The sequence below is a fragment of the Pteropus alecto genome, unplaced genomic scaffold (assembly GCF_000325575.1).
Source record: "Pteropus alecto unplaced genomic scaffold, ASM32557v1 scaffold196, whole genome shotgun sequence".
Lineage (NCBI taxonomy): Eukaryota > Metazoa > Chordata > Mammalia > Chiroptera > Pteropodidae > Pteropus > Pteropus alecto.
In genome coordinates, this window is record NW_006439717.1 from 516,681 (window position 1) to 542,211 (window position 25,531).

General features: G+C 39.2%; 1 protein-coding gene and 1 pseudogene across 2 annotated transcripts; both read left to right on the forward strand.

The window, feature by feature from the left end:
• On the forward strand, nucleotides 1-24,696 carry CERS5 (ceramide synthase 5). Of its 2 annotated transcripts, none has more exons than XM_006916786.3 (10): nucleotides 1-427; nucleotides 14,476-14,581; nucleotides 15,168-15,298; nucleotides 16,022-16,079; nucleotides 17,792-17,842; nucleotides 18,549-18,641; nucleotides 20,231-20,359; nucleotides 20,463-20,569; nucleotides 21,345-21,501; nucleotides 23,793-24,696. In XM_006916786.3, the coding sequence occupies exons 1-10, from the start codon at nucleotides 231-233 to the stop codon at nucleotides 23,940-23,942; spliced, it is 1,179 nt and encodes a 392-aa protein (XP_006916848.1). In that variant the 5' UTR covers nucleotides 1-230; the 3' UTR covers nucleotides 23,943-24,696. The 2 variants fall into 2 exon arrangements, with proteins under 2 accessions (XP_006916848.1, XP_024906061.1); XM_025050293.1 differs by lacking the exon at nucleotides 23,793-24,696 and adding an exon at nucleotides 22,369-22,946 and having other exon boundaries at nucleotides 93-427.
• Nucleotides 5,156-5,271, forward strand: LOC112483902 (annotated as a pseudogene).
• Nucleotides 24,697-25,531: the final 835 nt, after the last annotated feature.

Below are 25,531 nucleotides of genomic sequence, written 5' to 3' on the forward strand. Positions count from 1 at the left end.
GAGGTGGCCCGGGAATCTGCTATGAGTGAGGTGGGCGGGGAGGCGAGATGGGCGGTGAAGAGGCGCGGCCCAGCGGAGCGGGCGGCTGAGACGTGCCGGGGACAAGAAGGGGCCGGAAAGGGGGTGGCCGCCGGTTCGACCCCGCCCCGGGGCCGCCCCACCGCGGGTTCCGTTGGCTGCTGCGGCGGCAGCTGAGGCTGTGGCGGCGGTGGCCGCGGGGCGGGCGTAAGATGGCGACAGCGGCGGCGGGCGCCCTGGGCCTGCTGTGGGGCTGGCTGTGGAGCGAACGCTTCTGGATGCCCCAGAACGTGAGCTGGGCGGACCTCGAGGGGCCGGGCGACGGCTACGGCTACCCGCGGGCCCGGCACATCCTCTCGGTGTTCCCACTGGCGGCGGGCATATTCTCTGTGAGGCTGCTTTTCGAGCGGTGAGAGCCTGCGAACGAGCGGCGCGGAGGGCCGGGGGCGCAGGCCGGTGGAGCTGCTGCAGGGGAGAGGCCAAGGACCGGAAGCAGACCTGCTGGGGAAGCCCGAAAGCGGGGGGCCGGGGGAGCCTGGGCCGCCGCGCGGGGCGCACGGAGGGTGGCCGAAGTGGTCGTGGAGCCTAAGCAAAGACAGTCTGGGCGTGGACAATGAAAGAGTGAGAGTCGAGAGGGAAGCTGGGCCCATTCAATTTTAGATCCCGGAGGTCGTTTGCGGGGCGGGGGTCTTATAGGCCTCCTCTCAACCTCCAAGGATTTTGCAGACGAGGAAACAGGTTGAGTGTGAGCTGTGGCCCAGAACCTCAAGCGAGGAACAGGAAAGGGCCACGAGAACCCGAGCTAGTTGGGGCCGTGGAAGCTGAGGGGTCACCACCAGACAGACGTTCCAACCAGAGGAGTGGATTCACGGGAATCAAAGATTTGTGAGTTTTGAGAGTTGAGGGAAACAGGATTAGTTAGGCCCTAAGACTTGGTTTGTCAGCTCATAGACGCGCACGCGTATGTATGTGTGATTAAATAAAATTCCCCCAGAGCCCGTTTGAGAGTAGAAATCTGGTAGGAGTGTGGTGTGGTGGAGCCTGCGGGTTCCAAAATATGGAAAGGTGTCAGATTAGTTGCAGAACGGGCCTTGGAGGCCTGAGATGGAAGGAGGAGTGGTCATCTGCAAAGGATGGAGAGCCCTAGGGCTCATTAGAGAACGGCTGCATTGAGCCAAACTTGTGAGTTTAACAGAATCACAACATACTTTGTCCCTCCCCGTGCTGTTGGGAAAAATGATTTCATCTTTCTTTGAGTGACTGGATCGTATCTACCGTTTAAGATAAAGATATTCACTAAGGACTCGATGTGGTGATTTTGTGGATAATGTGGACTTGTGGGTGATTTTGATCAAGCGTACTCACTCCGGAAAGGAGACTTCTTTCCAATAGGTCTCAGGTAATGAGGGTGGCACTTTGACATCCTTTGTTCGTTTGGCCTTTATCTAGAGCAGGAAACGGTTGGCCTTTATCTAGAGCAGGAATTCGCTAAGGTGAAAATTCCTTGCAGATAAAACAATCTGTTCCTCTAAGAAAAATTAATACTATCTGTTTTGGATTAGTTCTTTGATTTGCCTACTATTTCTGACAATCTTTTTTAAATAATATTTGTTATGTGTAGCTAGCTGGTCATTCATCCACAGTGTTTGTATATTGTCATCAGAATGCTCTGACGGACTTCAGGTACAAAAATAAAGATGCTTTTAACTGAAGCAAATGAAACCCCAAAATCTAAATGCCTTTTGTGGATCCTTGGGAATTTAGTGCTGCAGTTTTTAAAGTATAGTCATTGTATTAATATTACTGGGGTGGAAACACAAACCACTTGTCTCTCAGGGGTAACCTTGATCCAGGTACTGTTTACCTTAGCATCTATATATGAAGATTGAAAAAAAAGCAAGACAAAGTAAGGACTAAAAAGGAAAATACACAATTCAAGACCAAAAAAAAAGTTCATTGTCTCAGGAAAAAATTCTGATGAAAGCATACTCTGATATATTTATATGCTTCTCATATAAATATATGCCAATAAATATGGAAATTTCTCCACGTTAGTGATAAGATGAAGTAACTTGTTGCTTATAAACACTCATTTTATATAAACATACATATATCTTCAGATTACCAAAGAGCTCCCCCAGATAATTTAAGATTATATATCCCCTGGCAGAGCCACTGGAAAAGATCCTTTACCTGTGGGAATTCTATCTGAATGTTTCTATGGTGCTCCAGTGTCAGGGGAGTAGGGGTGGATGGGAATACTGAGCTGAAAGCATTCTGGTATGATATATCTTGGCTAGTAAGAACAGTACCTTGTACATCTCATGTTTGATCTTAGGAAAGTTTAACCCTAGAAGCAGTCTCGCTATTTTGTTTCTCTTTAAGACCTACTACTTTAGTTAGCAATAAAATTGACTGCTGGATCACCAGTTCTTCTCTTGTTGCACTGATCTTCCATAAAGGTAATAGAAGCCACTCTTAGAATTTAATAAAAGATATTTCAGAAATATTGCTGCAGAAATATCCCTGCAGCTTTTCGAAGTTTGCATACTCACCTGGGGGAAGAGCTAGAACCAAGATCCAGATAATTTTCCCCAGCCCTTGCCTCTGTATAATGTTGCCATCTTTTTCCTGTTCCTAAACTCCCTTTCAAGGGTTAAGATTTAACCTCCTGTTCCTGATATTCTGGGATTTGGAGAACAAATCCATGCCCATCTTATTCTTGGTTACTTAATGTGTTTGACTTGAACTTTACATTCTTTTTGTTTCAAATTGTCCTGCATATTTTAATGAATCTTACACTATGCCCTTTGATAAACTGTATCTATTTGTGATGTTTTAAGACTCTCCTAAAGAATAAATATAGAGTTTACAATTTGGTCTCACTTTCTTTTCCTTGTCATCAACCCCAATGAGCATTTATGTTTTAAGTTCCCACATTCCCTGGAGAACTGCAACCTTATCTAATAGGGATGACTTGAAAAGCTATCAAACCATAAGTAAAGTGTTTATATCTAGCTAACGATTTTGCTAAAGAACTGCAGATAGGAGAAAATTACCTACTGAAGAACAGTGGCTTTCTTTTGTGGGCCTCTGCTGACTATTTGCATTATGATGTCCTGCACCTTGCAAAAATGTGTTGGGTGTAGCATATGGTCAGTAAATACTTGCTATTTGAGAAAGGTCCACCCTCATCTACTCAGATGATGGGAGGAGTAACCAGAATCTAAATCTTCAGCTTGAAATAGATGTTTGGCTTGATTGAGAGGGGCAAAATTATAATTCCTTTTTAATATCATGTTGATCATTGAGACCTAAGGGAAAGAATGGTTCAAGCTAGATCTGCTATGTCTTACTTAAATTGAATCTTTAAGATAAAATTTTTTGAAATTTAATATCTAGTCCCTTGAGCACTTATTCCTTAGGATCGAATAGGAGCTTGAGACTTAATATTGACACCATCAAAATGATATAGGCTCATTTATTTTGAATATGGCATTACAATAGGAGCTTTATATTGCCGGAAGAAATTTGTTTTGTGAATTATACAAGAGATAGATTAGAGCTCTCCTTGGCCGCTCTTCTCTCTCGTTACTTCTAAGGCAACCTCACTTGGGTGTCTAAAGAGCCTTCTCAGTACCATGCTCTCTCCCTGGGGACTGAATGGACTCACTTAGTGGCCTGTCTTGTAACTGGCAACAAGTGTAGTGACTCATTTTTTTGTGTGTACGTTTCATAACCACTCATTTCATCTTCCTCTTGTAAACCTTGCTACCTCCGCTGCCCTTTTTTCCTGTTCTCCCCCACTTTTGCTAAGAAGAGGAAGAACTTTTTTCCTCTTCCTGACAGGTCTGCTGCTCCCACTCCCAGATCTATGTTATGTCACTGCATCGTGACCCAATATTAGGAGGTCTTCCAAACAGGAGAGAAAGACTTTGGGAAGAATGGACATAGCTGCTGACTTAGGCTGTAAGGGAGACTGCCCGTTCCACTGCATCCCTGAAGGTGTTCTGTTGGGTATTATCGAATTGTAAATCATAGAATTAAATCTGGTTTGTAGATCCAGCAGAGCAAGATTGAAAAAGATGGTCACATGACTCTGCCCTTATCTAAGAATCCAACTCTTAGTAAGCTCCAGATAATCAGAAGCCTTATGTGTTTCTCCTCTCTCTGGTAAAACTTTCTCTAGCCCTTTCTGCACAGGGGGTATTGATGCTTTGTAGACAACTCTGAATACTATCATGCCTGAGGTCAGGTTCCTGGCTTATCCCTGGAGACAGTATATTTGGCACTGAAAAAGAAACAGGTCAGATATTTTTGCTTTAGCCACTTCCTGAGTCAGAAAACTGAGGTCTCCTAGATGAATATAGGAAGAAATTCATGAAAGAGGAGGCAGCAAGTGAAATCTGTACTCTCCTTATAGAGTGAGAAGGCAGAGATAATACCTATTTTGGCTTCCTCTCTAGAGGTATTTTTAGACAGATAAAAGCTGCCTTTTAAAGAATTCACTGAGTTTTGAGCTCTTCTTGCTTCAATCCACTCCTCCTTTATCTTTAGGGAAGTTAATTGAGGTGTTACTGCAAAAGGAGTTAACCATAATCACATCTAGCTAAAAAACAAAAACAAAAAACCTGAAATTAGTTTTCTTAGATATGAAAGGCAGTTTTCCTAGATATGAAGAATTCTCCCAGAATTATCTAGAGCTGTGCTGTCCTATACAGTAGCCACTAGCTGGTACAGTAGCTGATAGTTTGGGGGGATTTCAAATGTGACTAGTCAAAACTGACATGTGTTCTAAGTGTAAAGTACACTCTGAATTTCAAAGACATAGTGCAAAAAAAAAGTAAAATGTCTTAATTTTTAACATTGATTACATATTGACATGATAGTAATTTGGATATATCTGGTTAAACAAAGTATATTACCAAAATTAATTTCACCTCTTTTTAACTTTTTAAAATATGGCTGTTAGAAAATTTTAAATTACATATGTGGCTCACATACTCTATCGAGCAGTTCTGATGGTAGTAGTTCAAACAAATACCAATAACCAAGAAGAGAACTGTAATATGGTGTAGCCGTTAGCACATCTACTTTACACACAGCAGGTCCTGCTCCAGGGGAGCCACAGTCCATTATCTACAGCCATGCCACCCTGAACAAGCCCGATGTCTGATCTTGGAAGCTAAGCAAGGTCGAGCCTGGTTAGTACTTGGATGGGAGACCACCTAGGAAGACCAGGTGCTGTAGGCATAAATAATAATAAAAAAGAGAATTGTAATATAAATTCTAATTTGATTCAGTGTTTTAGGACCAAGAGGTTATCAGTCCTAAGTATTTTGGATTATGCTTTAAAAAACAAGTCCTTCTTTAAAAACAGTAAAAATGGGATTTCTAAACTATAAAGCATTTCCTGAATGATTTAAATAGTTATAGTCGATTTTGAGTAATCTTTGATTGACAGTGCCTTTAGCCAAGCTTTGCTCTGTAGTTTTGCTTTTGCGCATATATCTTCTCAATTGAGTAGTTAACGCTCTGTAAACAAACAAGTTGGACAAGTAGTTAAATGTGCATGGGATGTGCAGAGCCCTAATAAGGCAGTGAGACTAATCACACCATTATATTGCTTCTTAAAATTACGGAGTTTCTTAAAAAGGGTATTCCTTGTAGTGTTTAGCTTTGAGTAGTGTCAGCATTTGTAAGAAGTCTCTATTATAGGCACAGAGGGTCTCAAACTGAATCAAATTACCGGATAGCAAACACTGTACCAAGGATAAAAAAAGTGAGTAAGTCACCCTTAGGAAGAAAATCAGTGGTTAAAATACAGTGTAATAAATATATGCACAAGGATAAGTTATGGGAGTTTGGAGGAGGCAGACTCAGTTCCTTTGAATGGTTGTTAACTAAAGTATAGGCTTAATGAATGTCTCACTAAGAAACAATTATTTCTTGGACTATGAAGGATAATAAAAACTTAAGAGCTTTTTGTTAACCTTTTTTTCTAATACACTTATTTGGCACGCCCGTATTCGTGTGTTTCTACTTTTTGCAAATGCATTAAGTTGTATAATTGCTCATCCGTTTGAAAAAGATAAATATATTTAACGAAAGAAATGTATGCATGTAGTCAGAAAAGGGAGAAATTTAATTTAAACAGTGAGTGTCTCAGGGACTCCCAGCTGTTCTCCAGTGGTACTTGGAGAACTGTTGTTCTATAGCAAATGAAATATTTACTAACTACTATACAATAAAACTACAACCTAGTCTTAAATTAGTTTGTGTCTGTCTGAAGCATTCAAACATACATACTCTAAGTAATTATCTCAAGACTTATTTCCCTTATAATAAGTGTAAGATGTAAGCAGGATCATGATCCTTCTTTCTCATCACAGTACCAGTAGATAAATTAAATTGCACAGGTATTAGTCATAATATTTGAAGACCCTGTTATAAGTCTAAGTGAAGATAACTTTGCTGCAAGTAGAATAAGGAGTAAGAGATAATTTGGTATAAATACAGTGTGTACATTGTCATGGTTTCAGACATTATATGTCATAGAGGTCATTTTCTTTTTAGTCTGTTTCTGCTTTAAGCAAATTTGCCAATTAAAAAATAAAGTCCTTAAAAAAAACTGCAAAAATTACTTACACACAGACCATGCAAGACACGTTGAATTTGGTGGTGTAAGGGTCCTGGAAAGTGCAGTATCTTGTACACAACAAGCACATATGTGTACAACAGATATATACAACACATTTGCCTGTACATAGTAAAAACCCCATCCTCTTAAGAATTTAGTCAGAAAAATACACTGGCATGGATGCATATGTATAGGGAATATACAAGATAATGAATGACTGGGAGTCACCAGCACATAGTATTAGTATAATTTAGTAATTCTTAAATTTTTTGTTCTCAGCATGCTTTTTCACTTTTAAAAATTATTGAGGATCTCAAAAGAGCTTTTGTTTTTATGGGTTACATATGCCTATCAATTAAAATTGAGAAATATAAGAAATATATTTGTTATTTCTTTAAAAATAAAAACAGTAAACCTATTACATGTTAACATAAGTAACCTTTTTGAAAAATAATTATATTTAGTGAGAACAGTATTGATTATACATTTTTGCAAATCTCTTTATATTATCTGGCTCAATAGAAGATAACTGGATTCTCCTCACTAGCTTCTGAAGTCAGTCTCTTGTGATATGTTGTTTTGGTTGAAGTACATAAATAAAAGCTGGCTTCACACAGATACATCATTGGAAAAAGGAAGTATTTTTTCTTTCATACTATACCAAAACACAGGTAGTAGTTTCTTAAAGGTTGGTTGCATTGTGTAATCTGAAACCATATCGATGAGCTTTTCATTCATGTTAAAATTCATTGGTCTATCTTACATTTTGAATGGATATCATGTATTGATTATTTGAAAAATACTGATTCACTGAGTTATATAGATCTCTCAAATGTAAATACATTTCATTATACAATATTAAAAAATTATATTAGTTACTCTCATTGTAACCAATCTCATCGGAAAGGTCTTGAAGTGTTGGGAAATTGTCAAGCTCAAAAGCAGATGTAAGTTCTTTAAAATTCTAATTTTCACTTGAAAGCTTGAATTTTATCATTGGTAACAATATTTGTTTTTTGAAGTAACAGGCTTATTTCATTCATTTTCAAGAAAATGTTAAATACCCGGGTATGAATAATCATAGTTTATCTGTCAGTCATTCTTTCAAGTAAAAATGGCGTTCTTTGAAAAAAAGGGATTTAGTTAAACTTACAACTTAGTCAACCAAGTGCATTTCCTTGAGACACTCATATATATACTTTGGTATGAAGCAAAAGTGCTTTCTGTGTACTTCCCATTTTATCACAGAATACTTTTTAACAGTGTACTCAAGGGTTGAGGTTTAATAAAATTAATCATTTTTATTGCTTCATCAAGGACATTCTTAAGAAACTAGCTTTTTTGTTTTTGATTTTAACTAAGAATGCAGTGAGGAAAACTACAATAATTACTACAGTTTGGTGCCACTGCCTTAATGTATGCTCAGGTGCTGCAAGTTTTACCCACAAATGCTTTGCACCATCATTGCAAATATCAAGACAGTAGCAAAAGCAAATAATGTCTTAATATTATTATGAAAATTGTTTTGACTTTATGAGCCTCCAGAGAGTATCTCAGGAACCCTCTGGGTTCTGCAGACCATACTTTGAGATCTACTGTAATTGAGTGAGATCACCCAGGGTGTGAGAGTAAGAAGATAACCCACATAGAACCCTGAGGAAACACCTTGGTTTAGGAAAAGGTAAAGGAAAAAGAAACCTAAAAGGAGAAAAGAGGTATGATAGCCATACAGTATTTGATAATAGCATTTAATAAGTAGTTACTTACTTTGTCCCAGGTACTGTTCTTAATACTAAACATAGTAACTTTATGAAATAGGCAGATACTATTGTTATCTTCATTTTACAAATGGGAAAACTGAAGTACAGAAAAAGTTAAGTACCTTGTCCAAGGTGACTCAGCTAGCAGTGCATACCAGGCAGTGTAGTTCTATTGCCAGAGAGATAGAGAGAGAAAGCTAGGAAGAGTATGGCAGTAAGGAAGCTAAGAAAAGTATATTTCCAGGAGGAGGGCTTGGCCAATAATATAAGATGGTGCTGAGTGGTCAAGTAAGATACAGGACTGAAAAGCATCTTTTTGATTTCACAATAAGGAGATCATTGATGACTGGCAAGAGCAGATCAGTGGAGTGTAGGGACAAGCCAGATGAGAGAGTGAGGAGGGTTGAGGAATGAGTGGGAGTTAGAAGGGAAGTCAGGAAAAGAGGTCTTCTTCAAGAACTATAGTTGTGAGATGGGAGAGAGCCATTTTAAGATGGGAAAACATGAGTATGTTTAAGGAGAGAGTGAGGCTGAAGATAATGGGTGGAGGGGAGGAATAAATAGTATGAAATTTCTTATCAGGAAAGATTAGATCTAAAGCACAGGGATATCAGTTTCAGACAGAGTGGTTCTGATGAGGAAGTTGAAGGCATTCTTCTCTAACCCAGATTCTTGAGAGTCTTGGCTATTTCCACTTCTATCTTCCTCCTCCTTGTGTCTTTCACTGCTGTAACTCATTACTCTTTTTTAGAGTCTCCATTTGGTGAATGTTACCACAGAACTCCAAATTGCCAAATCTAGTGGGTACTGAAATCCTTTTCTTACTTTGATCTCTTCCTCATTTGATAGGACTCCACCTCTGACCTTCCGGTCCCCTAAATTCACTTTTTATGCTGGTTGTTTTCTAAGATTTTGACCTTAGTTCTCTTCTCAATTTATATTCCTTTCTTATGCAGTCACGTCCACCCCCACAAGTTTAGCTACCTTTTTTTGTTTCCCCTTGCTTTAATCCCCGCTTCCACCCCTGACCTATGGATGTTGCCATTTCCCCTTAAGAACTGGATCTCTGAAGGCAGGGCATCTCCTCCCACACGCTCTACCACCTATATTCTCATTCTCTTGCTCGCTCTTTTTCTTTCTCAGATCTTGATGTGTATATATCTTACTCAAGCCCCTTTTTCAAGTTTACTTGCCTACTAAACAGTTCAATTTCAATGACCAATGGATACTTCAAATTCAGCACACACACAACTCATCTATCACTCCCACATCTGCTTTTCTTATTCGCTGCTTGGTTGAGGCACCATAACCAGTTTAGTTTCCCAAGCCAGAAACATGGAAGGTTCACTTGACTCTTTCTTTTCTTTTGCCTCTTACATCTATTCAATCACCAAGTCCTGTCAATTTTACTTCCTCAGCATCTCATGAATCTGTCCTTTCTATTTCTACAGCCTTAGTTCAGTGCTTTGTCACTTATAGCATGGATTTTTTTTTTACAATAGCTAATGAGAGTTCTTTACTAATATACAGATCCATTCATCTCTTCTCTGCCCCCAGCCTATAAAGCCTTTCAGTGACTCTCCATCAGCTATTAGATAAAGTTAAAGTTTAGCATAACACACAAGGCATCTGTGATCTGGTCTCTAACCACCTGTATAGTTCTTTACTCCTGTCACTGTCATCACCCCCACCCCCAGTTTATACATTGCACAGTTCTCTAAGTGCACTTCGTTTCTTATCTTAGTTTTAGTACATGCTGTTCCTTCTGCCTTTTTACTTTCTTTTCTTTCCACCCTACGGCAGCCACTCAGATTTTTAATGTGATTGGTTTAATAAAAATTCAATTGTACAGGGAAAGGACTTTCTGAATCTCTGTTCTGTGGGACTCTGCATTTGCCTCTTAAGGGTACATATGTCTCAGGGGAGAATTTTCAAGTGCTGCTTATGTACCTAAGGATTAAAGTCTCTAAACAGACTTCATTTGGCTCTAATAATCTTTATTTAAACATCTCAGCGCTCGCGCGCGAGCTCGCTCGCGCGCTCTCTCTCACCATTGGATCTCTGTATTTAATCTCTCTCCCGCTCTCTCTCTCTCTCTCTCTCTCTCTCGCGCGCGCGCGCGCCACGCTCCCTCTCTGTGAGGGGAGCTAGAGGAAGAAGCATTCAGGCAGTTTAGTTACTGAATACTCTTCACCTAATGATACACCGTCCTCATCAGACCCGCCCACCGTGAGGGGAGCGGGAGGAAGAAGCATTCAGGCAGTTTAGTTACTCAATACTCTTCACCTAATGATACACCGTCCTCATCAGTCTGTATAAGACTTTTTTCTTTTTATTGTATTTTTCCCTTCATCTCATTACCTATTTTAATTTCTTTGATGGTTATTTTTCTTTTTATATATCAATTTTGACACTTTATATTTTTCCAAAGATTGATCTAAGCCAATGCTTCCCAACTAAATTATGTTGCTGCACACATAGAAAATAATATGTACATTGCACAGAGGGGTATATGAGGTCAAAGGCTAAGGATTTCTGGCTACCACAGGCCCCATAGACCACCCTGAGAACTAAGAGCAATATCTCAGCATAAGTATAGCCCATGATATACCACTTGGGAAGCTCGATCTAGACTTTCTCATATATTTATGTATAGTTCATATCCATAAATAGTGTTCTAGTGAATCACATAGATAGCATTGTTAGTATAGCTCCTGTCTCTGGTATGAAAAAGCAAAGCATTAACTTCACTTTAACTAACCCAGGCTTAGGTCAGCTGCTGCCATGTACCTGGAGGGCAAGAAAAAGGCAGAAGGACATGATCTCTACAAAGCAGGACCGATATATTACAATCAACTTGGGTCTTTAGACTCATGTTCCTGGATGCCAAGTGGAAAGGAGCACCTTACCATTATGGACCACTAAGTGCCTACTTATTCAGCCCTGCAGGCAAAAGGAAGTCTAGTCTTACAAATTATTTTAAAACATAACTGATCCTTGAGAGGACAGAAAATCACAAGTTTGATTTCTCAGTGTCATCCAGCACAGCAGTTTGTAAACTATGTCAAGAATCCTTTAGTCTTAAAAATTATCAAGGACCTCAAGAGTTTTTGTTTATATGGATATCATCTATCAATAGGTACTGTTTTAGAAATTAAAATGGAAAAAAAATTAATATATTTATTAATTCTTTTACAAATGAAAATAAGTTGATTATATTGGTAATATAACTAATGCCTTATGAAAAATAACTATTTTCCAAAACAAAAAAAATTTGAGAAGAATAGCATTATTTTATATTTTTGCAAGTCTCTTTACTGTCTGGCAGCTGTATTCTCATGTCAGCTTCTGCATTCAGTCTTTTGCAATATGTCATGTAATCTGTGGAAGATTCCATTGTACACTCATGAGAGAACGAGAGAGAAAATAATTATTATGAAGTTACAGAATTATTATGAGAATAGTTTTAACCTTGCAGACCTCCTGAAAGGGTCTGTGAGACCCCTGGGAGTCTCCAGAGTATGCTTTGAGAAGTGCTGATCTAGTGGAAAGGATGAATACCCGGCTCTTTGTCTGGAGTTTGACAACCTAAATACTTATTTTATAAGTTATACTAAATGCCAGGTAAATGATGTAGAATGAATGCATGATCAAGTCTGAACTTTCTCAAGAGTTCTGATTGAAAATAATTTACTTTCTTCATTAAGATAATTCATTAAGTGCATAAATAAATCTGTGTATTTAATTTCTTTTACCACAGAAAAATTCTTTTTCAACCATAAGTCTGTATTTTTGGATTTGGGCTTCGTGATATAGTACAAAATAGATGCCCATTAAATATTTGTCAAGTACATAAATTTTCTTAGGGTTTGTACAGCTGTAGCTGACCGCCAGTAGCTTTATGTTTTTCATTGAACTCTGAATTAATGAGGGCAGGATGTGAGCTAATGGCAACTGTAGGGACATTAAGTTTACTCCAAAGTCCAGATAATAAAAAAATTATCTTGGCTCCACCCAAGTGAGCAGAGTACAAACCTGTCCCTGTTGTATGAAAGAGGACTTCTTGGTCTTTTTGCCTTCTACCATCGATACCATCAGGGAGTTCTCAGACTAAACTGTTTACTAGGTGTCAGGTACTGGGCTAAGCATGCATCATGTGTCATTTCATCTTTAAAATGAACTTTCACAAAGTCTCTTAGCTGGTACAATCTGTCTAATTCCAGTGCCTTTAGTCACCTGAATGCTTCTGGATTAAGTAAGAGACCTAGATTGGGGGTAAGAGTCAGAATTGGAAAGGCTGGATTTTGGTTTTGGATCTACCTCTTCATATAATTAATGTAGATGAGAGGAGACAGAGAGAGACGATTCAGTGATCTTGTCTCTGATACGGCACCAACTCAATGGTGAAGAATGACTGCTTTAATTACTCTTCTGGATACTGATCAATCCTGGGTCCAAACTGACCTCCAGTAGAGCAAGGGTGGGATTTGCTGGACCTGTCACTTCTCAGTTACTGAGCAACTACTGAGCACAGAACCTTGGTAGATACAAAAGCAGTATTCTTTATGTATTCTCTGTGTTCACAATGAGTTTAAACATGAGTGAAATCTTAAAATATTTGTACACAGAAAATATACCAGGAAATATATGTTAAAGTATCTACTATCATTGGCCTTTGAATGTAACTTTTGTTCCACCTGTGTAAAAGAGAGGAGAGAATAGATTTCAGTGGCTAACTTTGTGTCCTGAATAAATATTTCCCCATGGCTCAAGAACTTTGGTGATAAGGGTAAAAGAACTTTCTATAGAGGAAAATGATAAACAAAGTTTCTTAGTCTCCTCCTTTAGAGATAAATTCTGGATTCAAATGCAGACCAAGAAAATAGGTCAAGAGCACTCCATCTTACGTCTCCCCTTCATAATTTCATTATGGGACTCCCTAAGATGCTAAGAGAGCTAAACCTGGTTTTGACTTATCCTCAAAGTGGCTTATAGAGCTTTTCCCAGAGCTGAGTGGTGCTCACAAAACTCTATGGTTGTGGAGGAACAGAAGATCTTTCTTGAAGAACCAGGAACTAGTTTCTCAATTTTCAAAGATATAAAAGTTAGAAATTAACTGCAACCAATGGTCATACTATGGAATCTTAGATATAGAAAAAAATCTTAGAAATCATTTCGTACAACCTATTTTAGATGATGAAACCAAGACCCAAGGTTTAAGTGACTTGACCATTTATTTGACATTATTAGTAGTAGATCTGGGATGAGAACTGAGTAAATAGGTAATTTCCTTTTCACTTTTACTAGTTTCCTGATTTCTTTCTTCAGGGCTCCTGAAAGTAAGTATTTCCATAATCTTTTTATTAGGCAAGAAGGTGGCTGTGACCCAGGATACTTGTATTTAGGAAGAGCTCAGTCTCAGTTTTACTTTTCCCTCCAATTAAGATCAAGATGATCCTTCAATATAAGGAAAGCTGTTGAGCACTTCCCTTGTGCCAGGCTTCATATATGTGTTATCTCATCGAATGTACAAGATTCTCGTAAAGTAGACCAGTACTTCTAACATTTTAATGGTCATATGAATTACCTGGGGATCTTAGTAAGGCAGATTCTGATTTTGTAGGTCTGGGATGGGGTTCGAGATTCTGCATTTCTGAAAAGCTTCTAGGAAAAGCCAATAATGCTGTTAGTCTATGGAACTTATGTTGAGTAGCAAGGATGTTGATATTATCTTCATCTTGAAGATGAAAAAAACCTGAGATTAAATAAACTGCTCGAGTTCATACAGGTAGTAAATGGCAGACTAGTGGTTTGACTCTAAAGCTCAAGATATGATAAGGGAAGCCAGGGAAAAATGGAAAGAGAGCTTATGGTCCAATATTTCTTAAACAGGTCACTTCTCAAGTGAGTCAGTGACAGAATCCAGGACGAAATCAAAGTCCTGGCTCCCAGCCAGGCATTTCTCTTTTGTCCTGCCATTAGTCCCTTAATCAGGATCTTTCCTTCATGCTTAGAAAACCATATTTAGATTTGGCTTTTGGATTTTCTCCATTACAGGTTTATTGCCAAACCCTGTGCACTCCATATTGGCATCCAGGACAGTGGTCCTTATCAGGCTCAACCCAATGCCATCCTTGAAAAGGTGTTCATATCTATTACCAAGGTAAGTAGGCAGAGAAACAGAAGATTCATATGAGGGGTTGCCCCCCAGGGCAGGGGAGGATAGAGAACAAGTATCTCCAAGGATAAGAATAGGATAGAATGGTCTTTCACATTTGGGTACTCCATATAGCTATGAGGAGAACTTTATCTCCTCAGGGAAATAAAGACCTTTGGGCCAGGTTCTAAGTCAAGTTTACATACATTTGAGTTTTAGACCTAGCAGGCATCACCACCCCTCCCTGCTCCAGAAACACATATCTTGATTTTGTTTCTCCCTGCTCCAGTTTTTGTCATTACCTAGTTGCATAATTAAGATGTGGAAGGTACTTTGTAGTTTGGGTTTTTAATATATTTTTTTACTCAGCTTGGGCTGGAGGGAGAAGACCAAACAAGGATGTGGACAGGTGAGTGATAAGGTCCTTGATGTGTGAAATAGGACTTCTTACTAAAAATGACTTTGGTTGAAACCTAAAAAGATAAACATCACTTAAGCACCGTAGTCATCACCCCTTTGCCACTCAGTCAAAGGGATTTAATGAGAGATTTGAAGAAAAAGCAATGTTCTGATTCTGGTCATACATCTACAGCATCCTGATGAGAAAAGGCTGGAGGGTCTGTCAAAGCAACTGGACTGGGACGTCCGAAAAATCCAATGCTGGTTTCGCCATCGGAGGAATCAGGACAAGCCCCCAACGCTCACTAAATTCTGTGAAAGCATGTAGGTGTGCGGAGAGAGGTGGGGAATGAGGAGAAGGGTGGGGTATGACTGGACTGAGGTTTGTTGTTGTTGTTGTTGTTGTTGTTGTTTTGGAAATCACTTCTATTGTTAGGACAGCAGTCGAATATCTGGAGGGGTGACTTATAGGCAGGAAAGAAGAGAACTGGAAGACTGGTCACCCTTAGTTTCTTGGACATGCTTGCCACTAAGCTAGATGTAGTTCCATTTTGTTCACCTTTCCCAAATAGATTGGGAGTGAATTCCTGTAATTGCACTTATGTAGGTAGACATGCACACCCTATACACCTTGATAGCAATAGTACCAGCTTGCTCTAAATTGACATTTTGGTTGGAAGCATCCCTTTTCTGGACATACTATAGTTGATTTTACTGAGTTTTTACTAAGTACCCTCTGGACACAGCACTGTGTTTATCATTGTCATACAAAAAAATATATATATTAGGCCCTATCATCAAGGAGTCTGATATGGAAGAAAAGTAGACTAAAGCCAGTATACAATTGTGAAATCTATTTTAAATAGAGGCTGGAAGATGTCTCTGTCTTTTTGGCTTTTGAAGTAACAGTATTTGTCCTTATTCTGAGGATTTATCTTCTTTCTCACCAGTAACGGTCATCACCAAATCTGCTGTCTTGACTTCTTTAGTCTTAAAGACTTTCTTTTGAAAGAATATTCATCTAACCCCTATTCTTTGCCCACTCAGGTGGCGATTCACTTTTTATTTATGTATATTCTGCTACGGAATTAGATTTCTCTGGTCGGTGAGTCTGAATTTTTTCTGTCATTTGTTGGGTTCTAATCATGCCTACATCTCTAGAGATAAGCGTTAAATACCTTAGATCTTTATCCCCTCCCCCTTTTTTTTTCCTCTGTGATGCCTATAGCCCAGGTTTGTATGCTAAATAGATTGTCTTCTGTGTGGGGCCTGACTTCAGTACACTCGTAAAACTACTCTTCTCTCCTAAATAGTGCTAATAATAATAATTAGTATTGATTAAACGAGCAGAGTACGTGATGGTTTACAAAGCACTTGACAAAAATCCTGTTCTTCCAAGAAGGAGACAGTTGCAGAAATGGAATTAGTAACCAACCCTTTAAAGTGGTTAAAACAGATATTATTCCAGTTTTTCGTTTAATTGTCAGATTCAAAGAAGAATTTCAGGGTTTTTGATTCCTGATTCCATCTTTTTTTCACCATACCACACTGTTTTTATCTAAATGATATAATTGAGGCTTCAAAATACATGAGGCAAAAAGATGCAAAACTGAAGGAAGAGGATAGACAAATATACAATCATAGTTGGAGATTTTAATGCTCTTCTGTTGGTAATTGACTAAATCACTAGACAAAAAAAATCACCAAGGCTATAAGGATTTGAACAACACAGTCAACCAATTTGACCTAATTGATATTTATAGAACACTACACCAACAGCTGAAGAATATATATAATTTTCAAGTGCACATGGAACATCAACTAAAATAGACCGTATGCTAGGCCATAAAATAAATCTCAGTAAATTTTAAAATATTGAAATCTTATGAAATGTATTCTCAGACCAACATAATGGAATTAAATTGGAAATCAATAAGATATCTAGAAAATATTTGGAAGTTAAATAGTTCTTCTAAATAATCCATGGATCAAACAAGAAATCAGAAGGGAAATTAAAAAGTATTTTTGAATTGAATGATGCTAAAAATGCCAAAATTTGTGGGATGCAGTTAAAGCATGCTTAGAGGGAAATTTATAACTTTAAATGTTTATATTAGGAAAAAGAAAGCTTTAAATCAGTGATCTAAGTTTCCACTTTAAGATCTGGAGAAAGAAGAGCAAAATAAACCCAGAGTAAGTTAAAGGAAAGAAATAGAAAAAGATAAGCAAAAATTAATGAAATAGGCATTAGACAGACAATGGAGAAAACTAATAAAGCCAAAAGTTGGTTCTTTGAAGGGTTTAATTAAAGTTGATAGACCCCTAGAAAAAAAGAGAAAACAAATTACCAATATTAGGGAGAAAAGGGGATTATCATTACAGATCCTGTAGACATTAAAAGGATAATAAGGCAATATTACAAACAATTTAATAGTAATAAATTTAACAACTTAGATAAAATGGACGTAATTGAAACTACATTAGAAATTTTTACTTTTGACTTTTGAATCTTTGGCATGGAGATCTCAGTTGTCAAATGGAATTACTGTCTTCCTGCCTCCCCATGTCCTATATCCCAGGTGGTGATGGTTCCAAAAACTATCCTATATACCTCAAAGCATAGGTTTTCTGTTTGTAATCACACTTTCTTGTTCTAGAAGAAAAACCTAGTCATTTACTGACTCTTTCAGGATCCCTAAATTCTGCCAAGAGGAATTCCTTTTTCTTTCCCATCTCTCTTTTGCCCATAGCATAAAGAAAACAGGATTATATAGGTGAGCCAGAGGAGACTGATGTGAATTATCTGTTTTCTCTTAGTCGCCTTGGTTTTGGGACACCCGACAGTGCTGGCATAGCTATCCATATCAGGTAGGATCTGAACCCTTTCAAAACAAGGAACTTTATGTGTGTGTGTGTAAGGTGGGTGGAGAGGAGTGCAGTCCCAGGGCAGATGGCACATTTCCTTGGTATTCTTGAGGGGTTAGGGGCCGAATCTCTTTAAGACATATCTTCAAGATATCTATTTTAGGGCCCCCATAGCTGTGAAATCCAGTGATCTTTTTGTTCTAGTTCCCTATTATATTCAACCTAATTGGGTTTGAAAAAAAGCAGCTTCCTAGCACTTAATGCAGTACTTTCTGGTTCAGGTGTCCCTGTGGAATCAAGGGTAACTTGGAGTACCCTTAAGAGCATTTTGGTTCTCATATATATACTGGGAAAATGTCAGGTGTCTGCTAACAGGATGGAAGAAAGGAAGGCCTGAGTATATTTAATCCCCTGAAAAGCATTAATTGTCCAGAATTTCAAATACACTGATTTGATTATGATATAATATGTGTTAACCTTATCTGATCTCTAAAAGATGAGAGCTAAAGATATGTATGTGAAAGGGCAGGGGGAAGAGGTTTAAGCCTCCGCATCAACCTAAAGTCTGTTAGCTATTGCAGACTTTAGAAGATAGGGAGGAAAGATATCTAATAATTTTGGTTATTGATCCTCCAAGGCAGAGAAAGTTGCAGAGACGGAATGAATCTTTGACTAGCTGGTATTCTGACTACTTCTTTCTCTCTTCCAGCCTCTCACAAGTGGGCTTTATAACTATTATATCATGGAATTGGCCTTCTATTGGTCTCTCATGTTTTCTCAGTTTACAGACATTAAAAGAAAGGTAAGAATATTGGCTCCCTCTGTTCCCTAACTTCATGCATCCTCATTCCTAGCAGCTATCATTACTGCCATTGTGATGGATTATCCGCCCTCACTGGGACCGCAAAAGAGGGAGAAAGCTGGTTTGATGGGACTATTAGCTCTTTGTAATGTTCTCAGAAATGAGTCTTGACTAAAGATGAAGTATCTTTAAGGCATTCAGAGTAGCCAGGGTGAAAACAGTTAACCAACTGAGAAGCATATCCTTTTCCTTATTTTTTTTCAAGGTTCTTACTTGTATAAAGCTCAGGAAACTAGTTAGAATTAGGGATAGCAAGGCCCGATCCACGAAAAGGCCTGATTCCAGAAAGGCAAGATCTGGCTTTTGTTTGGCATTAGGGACCTTTGCTCTCTCTCTGTTCTCCCTTCTTGGTGACTCCACTTACTCAAAGAATTTCAACTGGAAGGAGTTTTAGATGATTTCATTTACCCTTTTCTTGCTGTTGATTAGGAAACAAAGATTCAAAGGAGTTGACTTGCCCACATAATGACAAAGTTGGAAATGACTTTTTTAATAAGCAGATAGAAAGGGCAGAATCTTTACCTCTTATTGGTGTCCAACTGACATAATGTACTTCCAGCAGCTCTAACACTACTCTTTTACTAACTTGTGGTTATCTTCGGTGAGGAAAACCAAGGTTACCATATATGAGAATAGACTGAAACTAAAGTGGGTTATTAGTTGTTGGAAGCTTGATACTCTCAAATGCCTTTCACTCTCCTATGGTCAGGAGAGTGAAAGGTCCCCTTATTAAAATTTTATTTTAATACATGACACATATATAAAAAAGTTTGCAATATATATGTAGGTTTTAAAACATACTATAATGTATACTTGTAAACTCACCCCCAACTCAAGAACTAGAATATACCGTTTTATCTGTCTAAGTGGAGAATGTAGATTTTTCATCTTTGTTTCTCTGACCCAAATTCACCTGCCTTCTCCTACCCTCTGTCTCTCACTGGGCTGAGAAGTATTTATTAGCTATGTCCAATAATTCAGATGTTTAGAGATTTCCCCAGGTCTAACCTTGCCATCTGAACCAAGAGGAAATTAGAGCTTTAAATGTGAAAATAGGAAATGCTTGCAGTAAGATAAATTATTTAGCATTTCTCTGAAACTCTTTAAAAGAGTTTAGCTTTGCCCATCCACAAACCTCTCTTTTCTATTAGGTTCCTTTGGTTGAAATTTCCATCTTCAAAGCAGAAGAGTCTTAGAATCTCAAGAATATCTAAGGCTTATTTGTCTGACTACCACCTGGGAAATTATTTCTAAGTGTTAGCTCAGCCTCCATGCTCTACATATTCTGCAACTACCAAAGAAAATTGCTCCTTTCTGTGCTTTGAGATATATTAATGTAGATTATGGGTCAGTCAATGATGTAGAGAGTTTGGGGTCAAATGCTAGGCAGCTCCTTAATGGAGAGTTTAAACAAAATGAGACTTCTGAGGGTAAGATAAGATCTTCAGAGGACAATGCCGGACATTGAGTTGGCTAGCATCTCTGTGGCCTTGCCCATACCTGCCTCTTCTATTTCCATTTCTTCCTAGGACTTCCTGATCATGTTTGTGCATCACTTGGCCACCATTGGGCTCATCACCTTCTCTTACATCAACAACATGGTTCGGGTAGGAACTCTGGTCATGTGTCTACATGATTCCTCAGACTTCTTGCTAGAGGTAAGACACCAACCCCTCTTTCCTCATTATTCCTCTCTTTCTCTTTGCTCCTATCTGAGAACTGGCTTTCTCTTCAACTCAATTTTTATCTTCCCTTTTCCAGGCAGCCAAGCTGGCCAATTACGCCAAGTATCAGCGTCTCTGTGACACCCTTTTTGTGATCTTCAGTGCTGTTTTTATGGTCACTCGTCTAGTAATCTATCCATTCTGGTAAGTGTTAGGGGCTGTGGAGCTGTGTCAGATATGTAGCTCATGAGACCTTTTGTCAGTTTAGGGAACAGACCATCAAGAACTTTATTGCCCTGCTTTTTCCTTGGCCTAACCTGACCCTTTATGGACTCTCAGGACCTCATTTACCTTGCATAATATTTCTAGTTAGATGAGATCCAGGCTCAGAGCATCCAACTCACTTGGCTGTGGCTTTCCTGACTCATCTCTGAGGAGCAGTCCTCACTTCATGCCCAAGTAACTCCTTTATCTTCTTTTGTGGCAATTACAAAATTCTCAGTCTCTTCTTGCTTGTTTTCCTACTCTACACCTTCTCCCCTACACTCACTTTCACACACACACACACACACACACACCACTCTCACTTCTACAATCACTACCAAGTCAGTGATTCTTTGGGTTGGAGATTTTCCTTAGTCTGAGGTAATTAGTTACCAACTATCCTGTATGTGTCTAAGGGTCTGAGTAATTCCTAGGATCATGATTGAAATTGCTGTCCCAATTGTGTGAAACTGCATATTTGAAGTGATTAATAATATGACTTATTCCATCAATTCCTAGGATTTATAAATCTTCCCCTGTCTCTAAAGATAGAAAACTCCATAGGCCCCCTTTCTTTATTCTTTTCTCCCTGGTGCTTCAGCTGGTAGAGGGTATGGGGAGAGGACACACAGGTTCTGCCTCCCAGGGAACTCAGCCTCATCCCTGTCTGCCTGGCCCTGACTCTAGAATCTGACCATTGGCCTCTCTCTTCTAGGATTCTGAACACGACCCTCTTTGAGAGTTGGGAGATGATCGGGCCCTATCCTTCCTGGTGGCTCTTCAATGGCCTTCTCCTGATCCTACAGGTTCTGCATGTCATCTGGTCCTACCTAATAGCACGAATTGCTTTCAAAGCCTTGATCCGAGGAAAGGTGAGGATGAAAGATGGCTTCTTTCCTTGGGGCTAGGTAGAAAGAGCTGTATTACTCGATAGACCTTCTCTCTCATTCTACCCTAGTGAGCTCTATCTACACAAGCAAACTCAGAAAAGCCTACAGCTCCTGAGTTTTTACCTTCTTTATGAGTATTTAACCTTTTAAGACTTAGATGTAAGAGGAAGGATCTGCCTTCTTCTTTTCCCTTAGGAATGACTTGTTAAATAATGAACAGGATTAAGTTTTAGAGATGGCCTCAGCCACTTCCTACCCCTTACCAGCTTATTTCCATGGATTTCATATTTTCATTTTTCAGCTGGGGAGCCTTTTTTCAAAGAAAATCATATACAGAGCTCCAAGATACAAACTATATAGAAGCAGAGATTGTCTAGGGAGTGATGTTAATTCATAAGCTACCCCAAGATGACCACACTGTGATGTTCAAGATATGGCTTGTGTAAGAGACTAAGTACTGGTCTCACCTGTTACATGAAGCAAGTGTCCTAAGTGAGATGGATATTTAAGGTTTCAAATACCCATCTTATTCCCAGAGCCCAAAAGTACAAAGAAAGGTGTCATTTAATGATAAAATGCATAAGTGAATCTGCGTTCTGAAGCAGTCAGGCTTTAATAAGCCCAAGGGCTGGGGATTAGCCTTCAGTAATACAGAATCCCAAGGGGAAGGGACTCTGCTAGAGGACACACTCTAGGACAAAGGGATGAAATGTTACCTGGGTATATATGATCTCTTATTTCACTGTTCTTATGGCTGCAATTGGTTACAAAACTTGGCTCAGTATGCCTACACATTTTGCTGTAGCTACTGGACATCTTTTTTCTCCCCTACTTTTCTTTCCTGACCAGGTGACTTATCCAAGAAGGATTAGACCCAGACTCTGTACTCTCCACTCTTTTCTCACCTCCTTCCTTTTTTCTATGCCTGGTGGGAGCTGGACAGTTTCATCTCTTGCATGTAAGTGTATCTGTGCTTCTAGTAGTCAGTGAAGCATATCTGTCTGAATGTGCTTCTCTTCCTTCCTGCTTTCCTTTCTGCCCCGTGTTATCCGAGAGCATGCCTCATCTCCTCACCCCGTGGAGCCATTGTTGACTAGAGCTCAAGCTGTCACATTCTTTTTCCTAAATGGAGGCAAGAATATAGTCTACTGGTTTTTTTCCTTTCTGTTTTTCTTTACTTTCCCCTCTCCCCCACCCATTTTTGAGCCTCCCTTTACCTCAAATCTAGAAACATTCTACTCTGGTAGAAAATTCTTAAAGATCAGGTAATCAATTAGTTACCTGGTTTCAGAGGTCAACAACTCTTATAAACCATAGAATCTTAGAGCTAACCAAAGCAAATGCCCTACTTCTTTGGCAACAACAATTGTAGTTTTCCTTCTCACTCCCTTCTATTTATTTATTGAAACAGCAGAAATTTATTATCCTTTGGTTCTGGAGGTCAGAAGTCTGACATAGGTCTCGCTGGGTTTCTCTCTTATTTTTTATGGTTCATGGTAGAGAATTTTAAATTCTTTGCTTGATTTGCAGAGTAGTTTAGATTTGAAAACATTACTCTAATCCAAACCCTTCATTTGAAAATACAAAACAAAAACGCTAATGTTAAGCAGTAAAGATTCACAGACAGTAGCATGATTGGGACTTTTCTCCCTGACTGCCAATCCGCTTTTCTTTTCAGCCTGTGGATCTTGGGCATGCCCATGTTACATGAGAAAAGTGATCTTGCTACTGGGAAGGGGAGAAGATTGGAAAAACAGTGTCATAGGGTATTGATAGTTGAGTCCACGAAGAGCAGAACTACTGAAAAAGGCCCAGTATGTTTCAGCTTTGCAGACAGAGCAAAACTCAGGATAAACAATATGAGTAACTACAGTGGCCACAACCACCAAAAGATAGAGGCAATGAAGACAACCATATGTACTCTTCTTGTTGGCCTTTTCTGTTTTTTGAGGTGGAAGAGAAGAAAGGGTGTGTGGCTTTTCCCTCGAACCTAAATCAAGACTCTGATTGATTTCAGCTCTCTTAGGCTGGTCCTGAAAGATACACCCCTCTACCAAAGCAGCCACTTATCTCATAGAGAACAGAATCAGAGGTGATGAGAGAGAAATGCAGAAAGCAGACAAGGGATATCCATAACAGTAGCCATGGTCCAGATAATATTTTTAATCAGGTGCCACCAGAAAGTAGGCCATTTTGGGAACAGCGTAGTCTTTCTTACAGTACCCCAAAAGGTCTATCTTCACATTTTCTACCTTTGGCCCCATGGCACCCAGGTGTCTAAGGATGATCGCAGTGACGTGGAGAGCAGCTCAGAGGAAGAAGATGTGACCACCTACACGAAAAGGCCTTGTGACAGCAGCTCCAGCAATGGTGCCAATTGGGTGAATGGTCACGTGGGAGGCAGTTACTGGGCTGAAGAGTAAGATGGTCGGTATGGGGACTTCAGCACACATGGACTTGTAGGGCCACTGACAGCCTACTCCTCTTGGGCCGCCCCACATCTAAACTCCTGTGACTAGGAGTCTGCAGGGCACTGAGAAGAATCACAGAAGCAAATATTTTCATTTTTTTTGTTTTTAAAAAACTTTGCCATTTTGTATTTAATAGCCTCCAGGTTTTTTCAGTAATATTATTTGCTCTGTGTGTATGTTTGTGTGTGCGTGTGCATGTGCATTTGTGCATATGCGTGAGTTTCATTGCCTGGGTTGGGGCACAATTCTGGACTGCGGCCATTAGGCCTTGCCTTGTCCCCTTTGAACTCACCTCAATCCCAGATTTGGCTGCATCTTGAATTATGCTGGCTCTGGACTGTCCCCTCCCTTGTTGCCCATGGCTTTTGAGGCTCTGGCCATCTGAATGGAGCAGCCGAATTCAACTACAGGTTTCTGCACTATTCCTCCTTTGGAGCTGGAATATTTCTTATGAAGTTGTGTAGAAACAGACAACCATGGATGGATGGCCAAGATTGTTATAACCCCTAGCTAGATCCCCTTCCTACCACCTGGCAGTGACAGGGACAGCTGCTGATACCCTGCTCTTTACTCAATGGTACGCAGGGAGTGGGGGGTGGGAGAGGGTGAGCTGAGGGCTGGAGGAGGACAACAGCCACTGGGTGAGCTGTTAACAGTTTATACTTTTGTTTACTCTTCTGTGATTAAAAGTGCTTCAACCCTCCTCTGCTGTCTCAGTCTCTCCAGTGACTCTATCCCCAATTCCCTAAATCCATAAGCTAATTAAGAATTTTTTTCAGGTCTGATTCCAGATGTCCTTGTACACAATATTTTCTTTACTGTGCATGCTGGGAGGAGAATGCCTACATTTCAGGACTTCATGTTTTAAGAAAAAATAAACATGTATAGTGGACACAAAAAGTACTGAACAGATAAAAACATATACTTCATCAATACAGAGACTGCCAGTTAACATTTTAAGACTCCAATAAATGAGTCTGGCCAGATGTTTTCTCTTTTACTTCTCTTTTCTCTTTTAGCCCATGGAGAAACAGTCTTCCTAATCCAGATTTTTCTCTAGTTGAGGTCTTGGCACAATTACCAATAGTAATAACCATCTCTCACGATAGTTTTCCATTTAGTGAATATTCATATTATCAAATATTTCCAGATGCTCTTGTGTACATTCAAACATGGAGTGCTTCATTGTCAGGGAGATGGATTAAAACTGAAAGAAATAGGTTTTTCTATGAATCATGATGTCCATTGACATTATTGGGATATTGACCCTACTAAACGTACCTTACTGAGTGTCTGGATTTTAAAAAGACTATGGGCCATGGGAAAATTTAAGTTCTAAAAAATTTTACTTAGTTATTTAGTCAGAGATGGTCAGGAAGACTAAAAAAGACTAAGGAAAGTCTTAGATTTAGTTCCTCAACTTTTGCCATATTACTAAATAGACTAGTAATTGTAAAATACAAGCAAAACGCTTTCGAAAGTCAGACAAGATATATATTTTGCCTTCTGAATTTTAAACAATTGCTTTGTAAATGTAATGT

What these genes read in the sequence shown, in the direction of transcription:
- CERS5 (XM_006916786.3), top strand. Translation starts at nt 231, where the DNA reads ATGGCGACAGCGGCGGCGGGCGCCCTGGGCCTGCTGTGGGGCTGGCTG. An exon ending in ACTAAATTCTGTGAAAGCAT is followed by an intron (nt 15,299 to 16,021) that starts GTAGGTGTGCGG and finishes TTGCCCACTCAG; the next exon opens with GTGGCGATTCACTTTTTATT. An exon ending in CTAGTAATCTATCCATTCTG is followed by an intron (nt 20,570 to 21,344) that starts GTAAGTGTTAGG and finishes TCTCTCTTCTAG; the next exon opens with GATTCTGAACACGACCCTCT.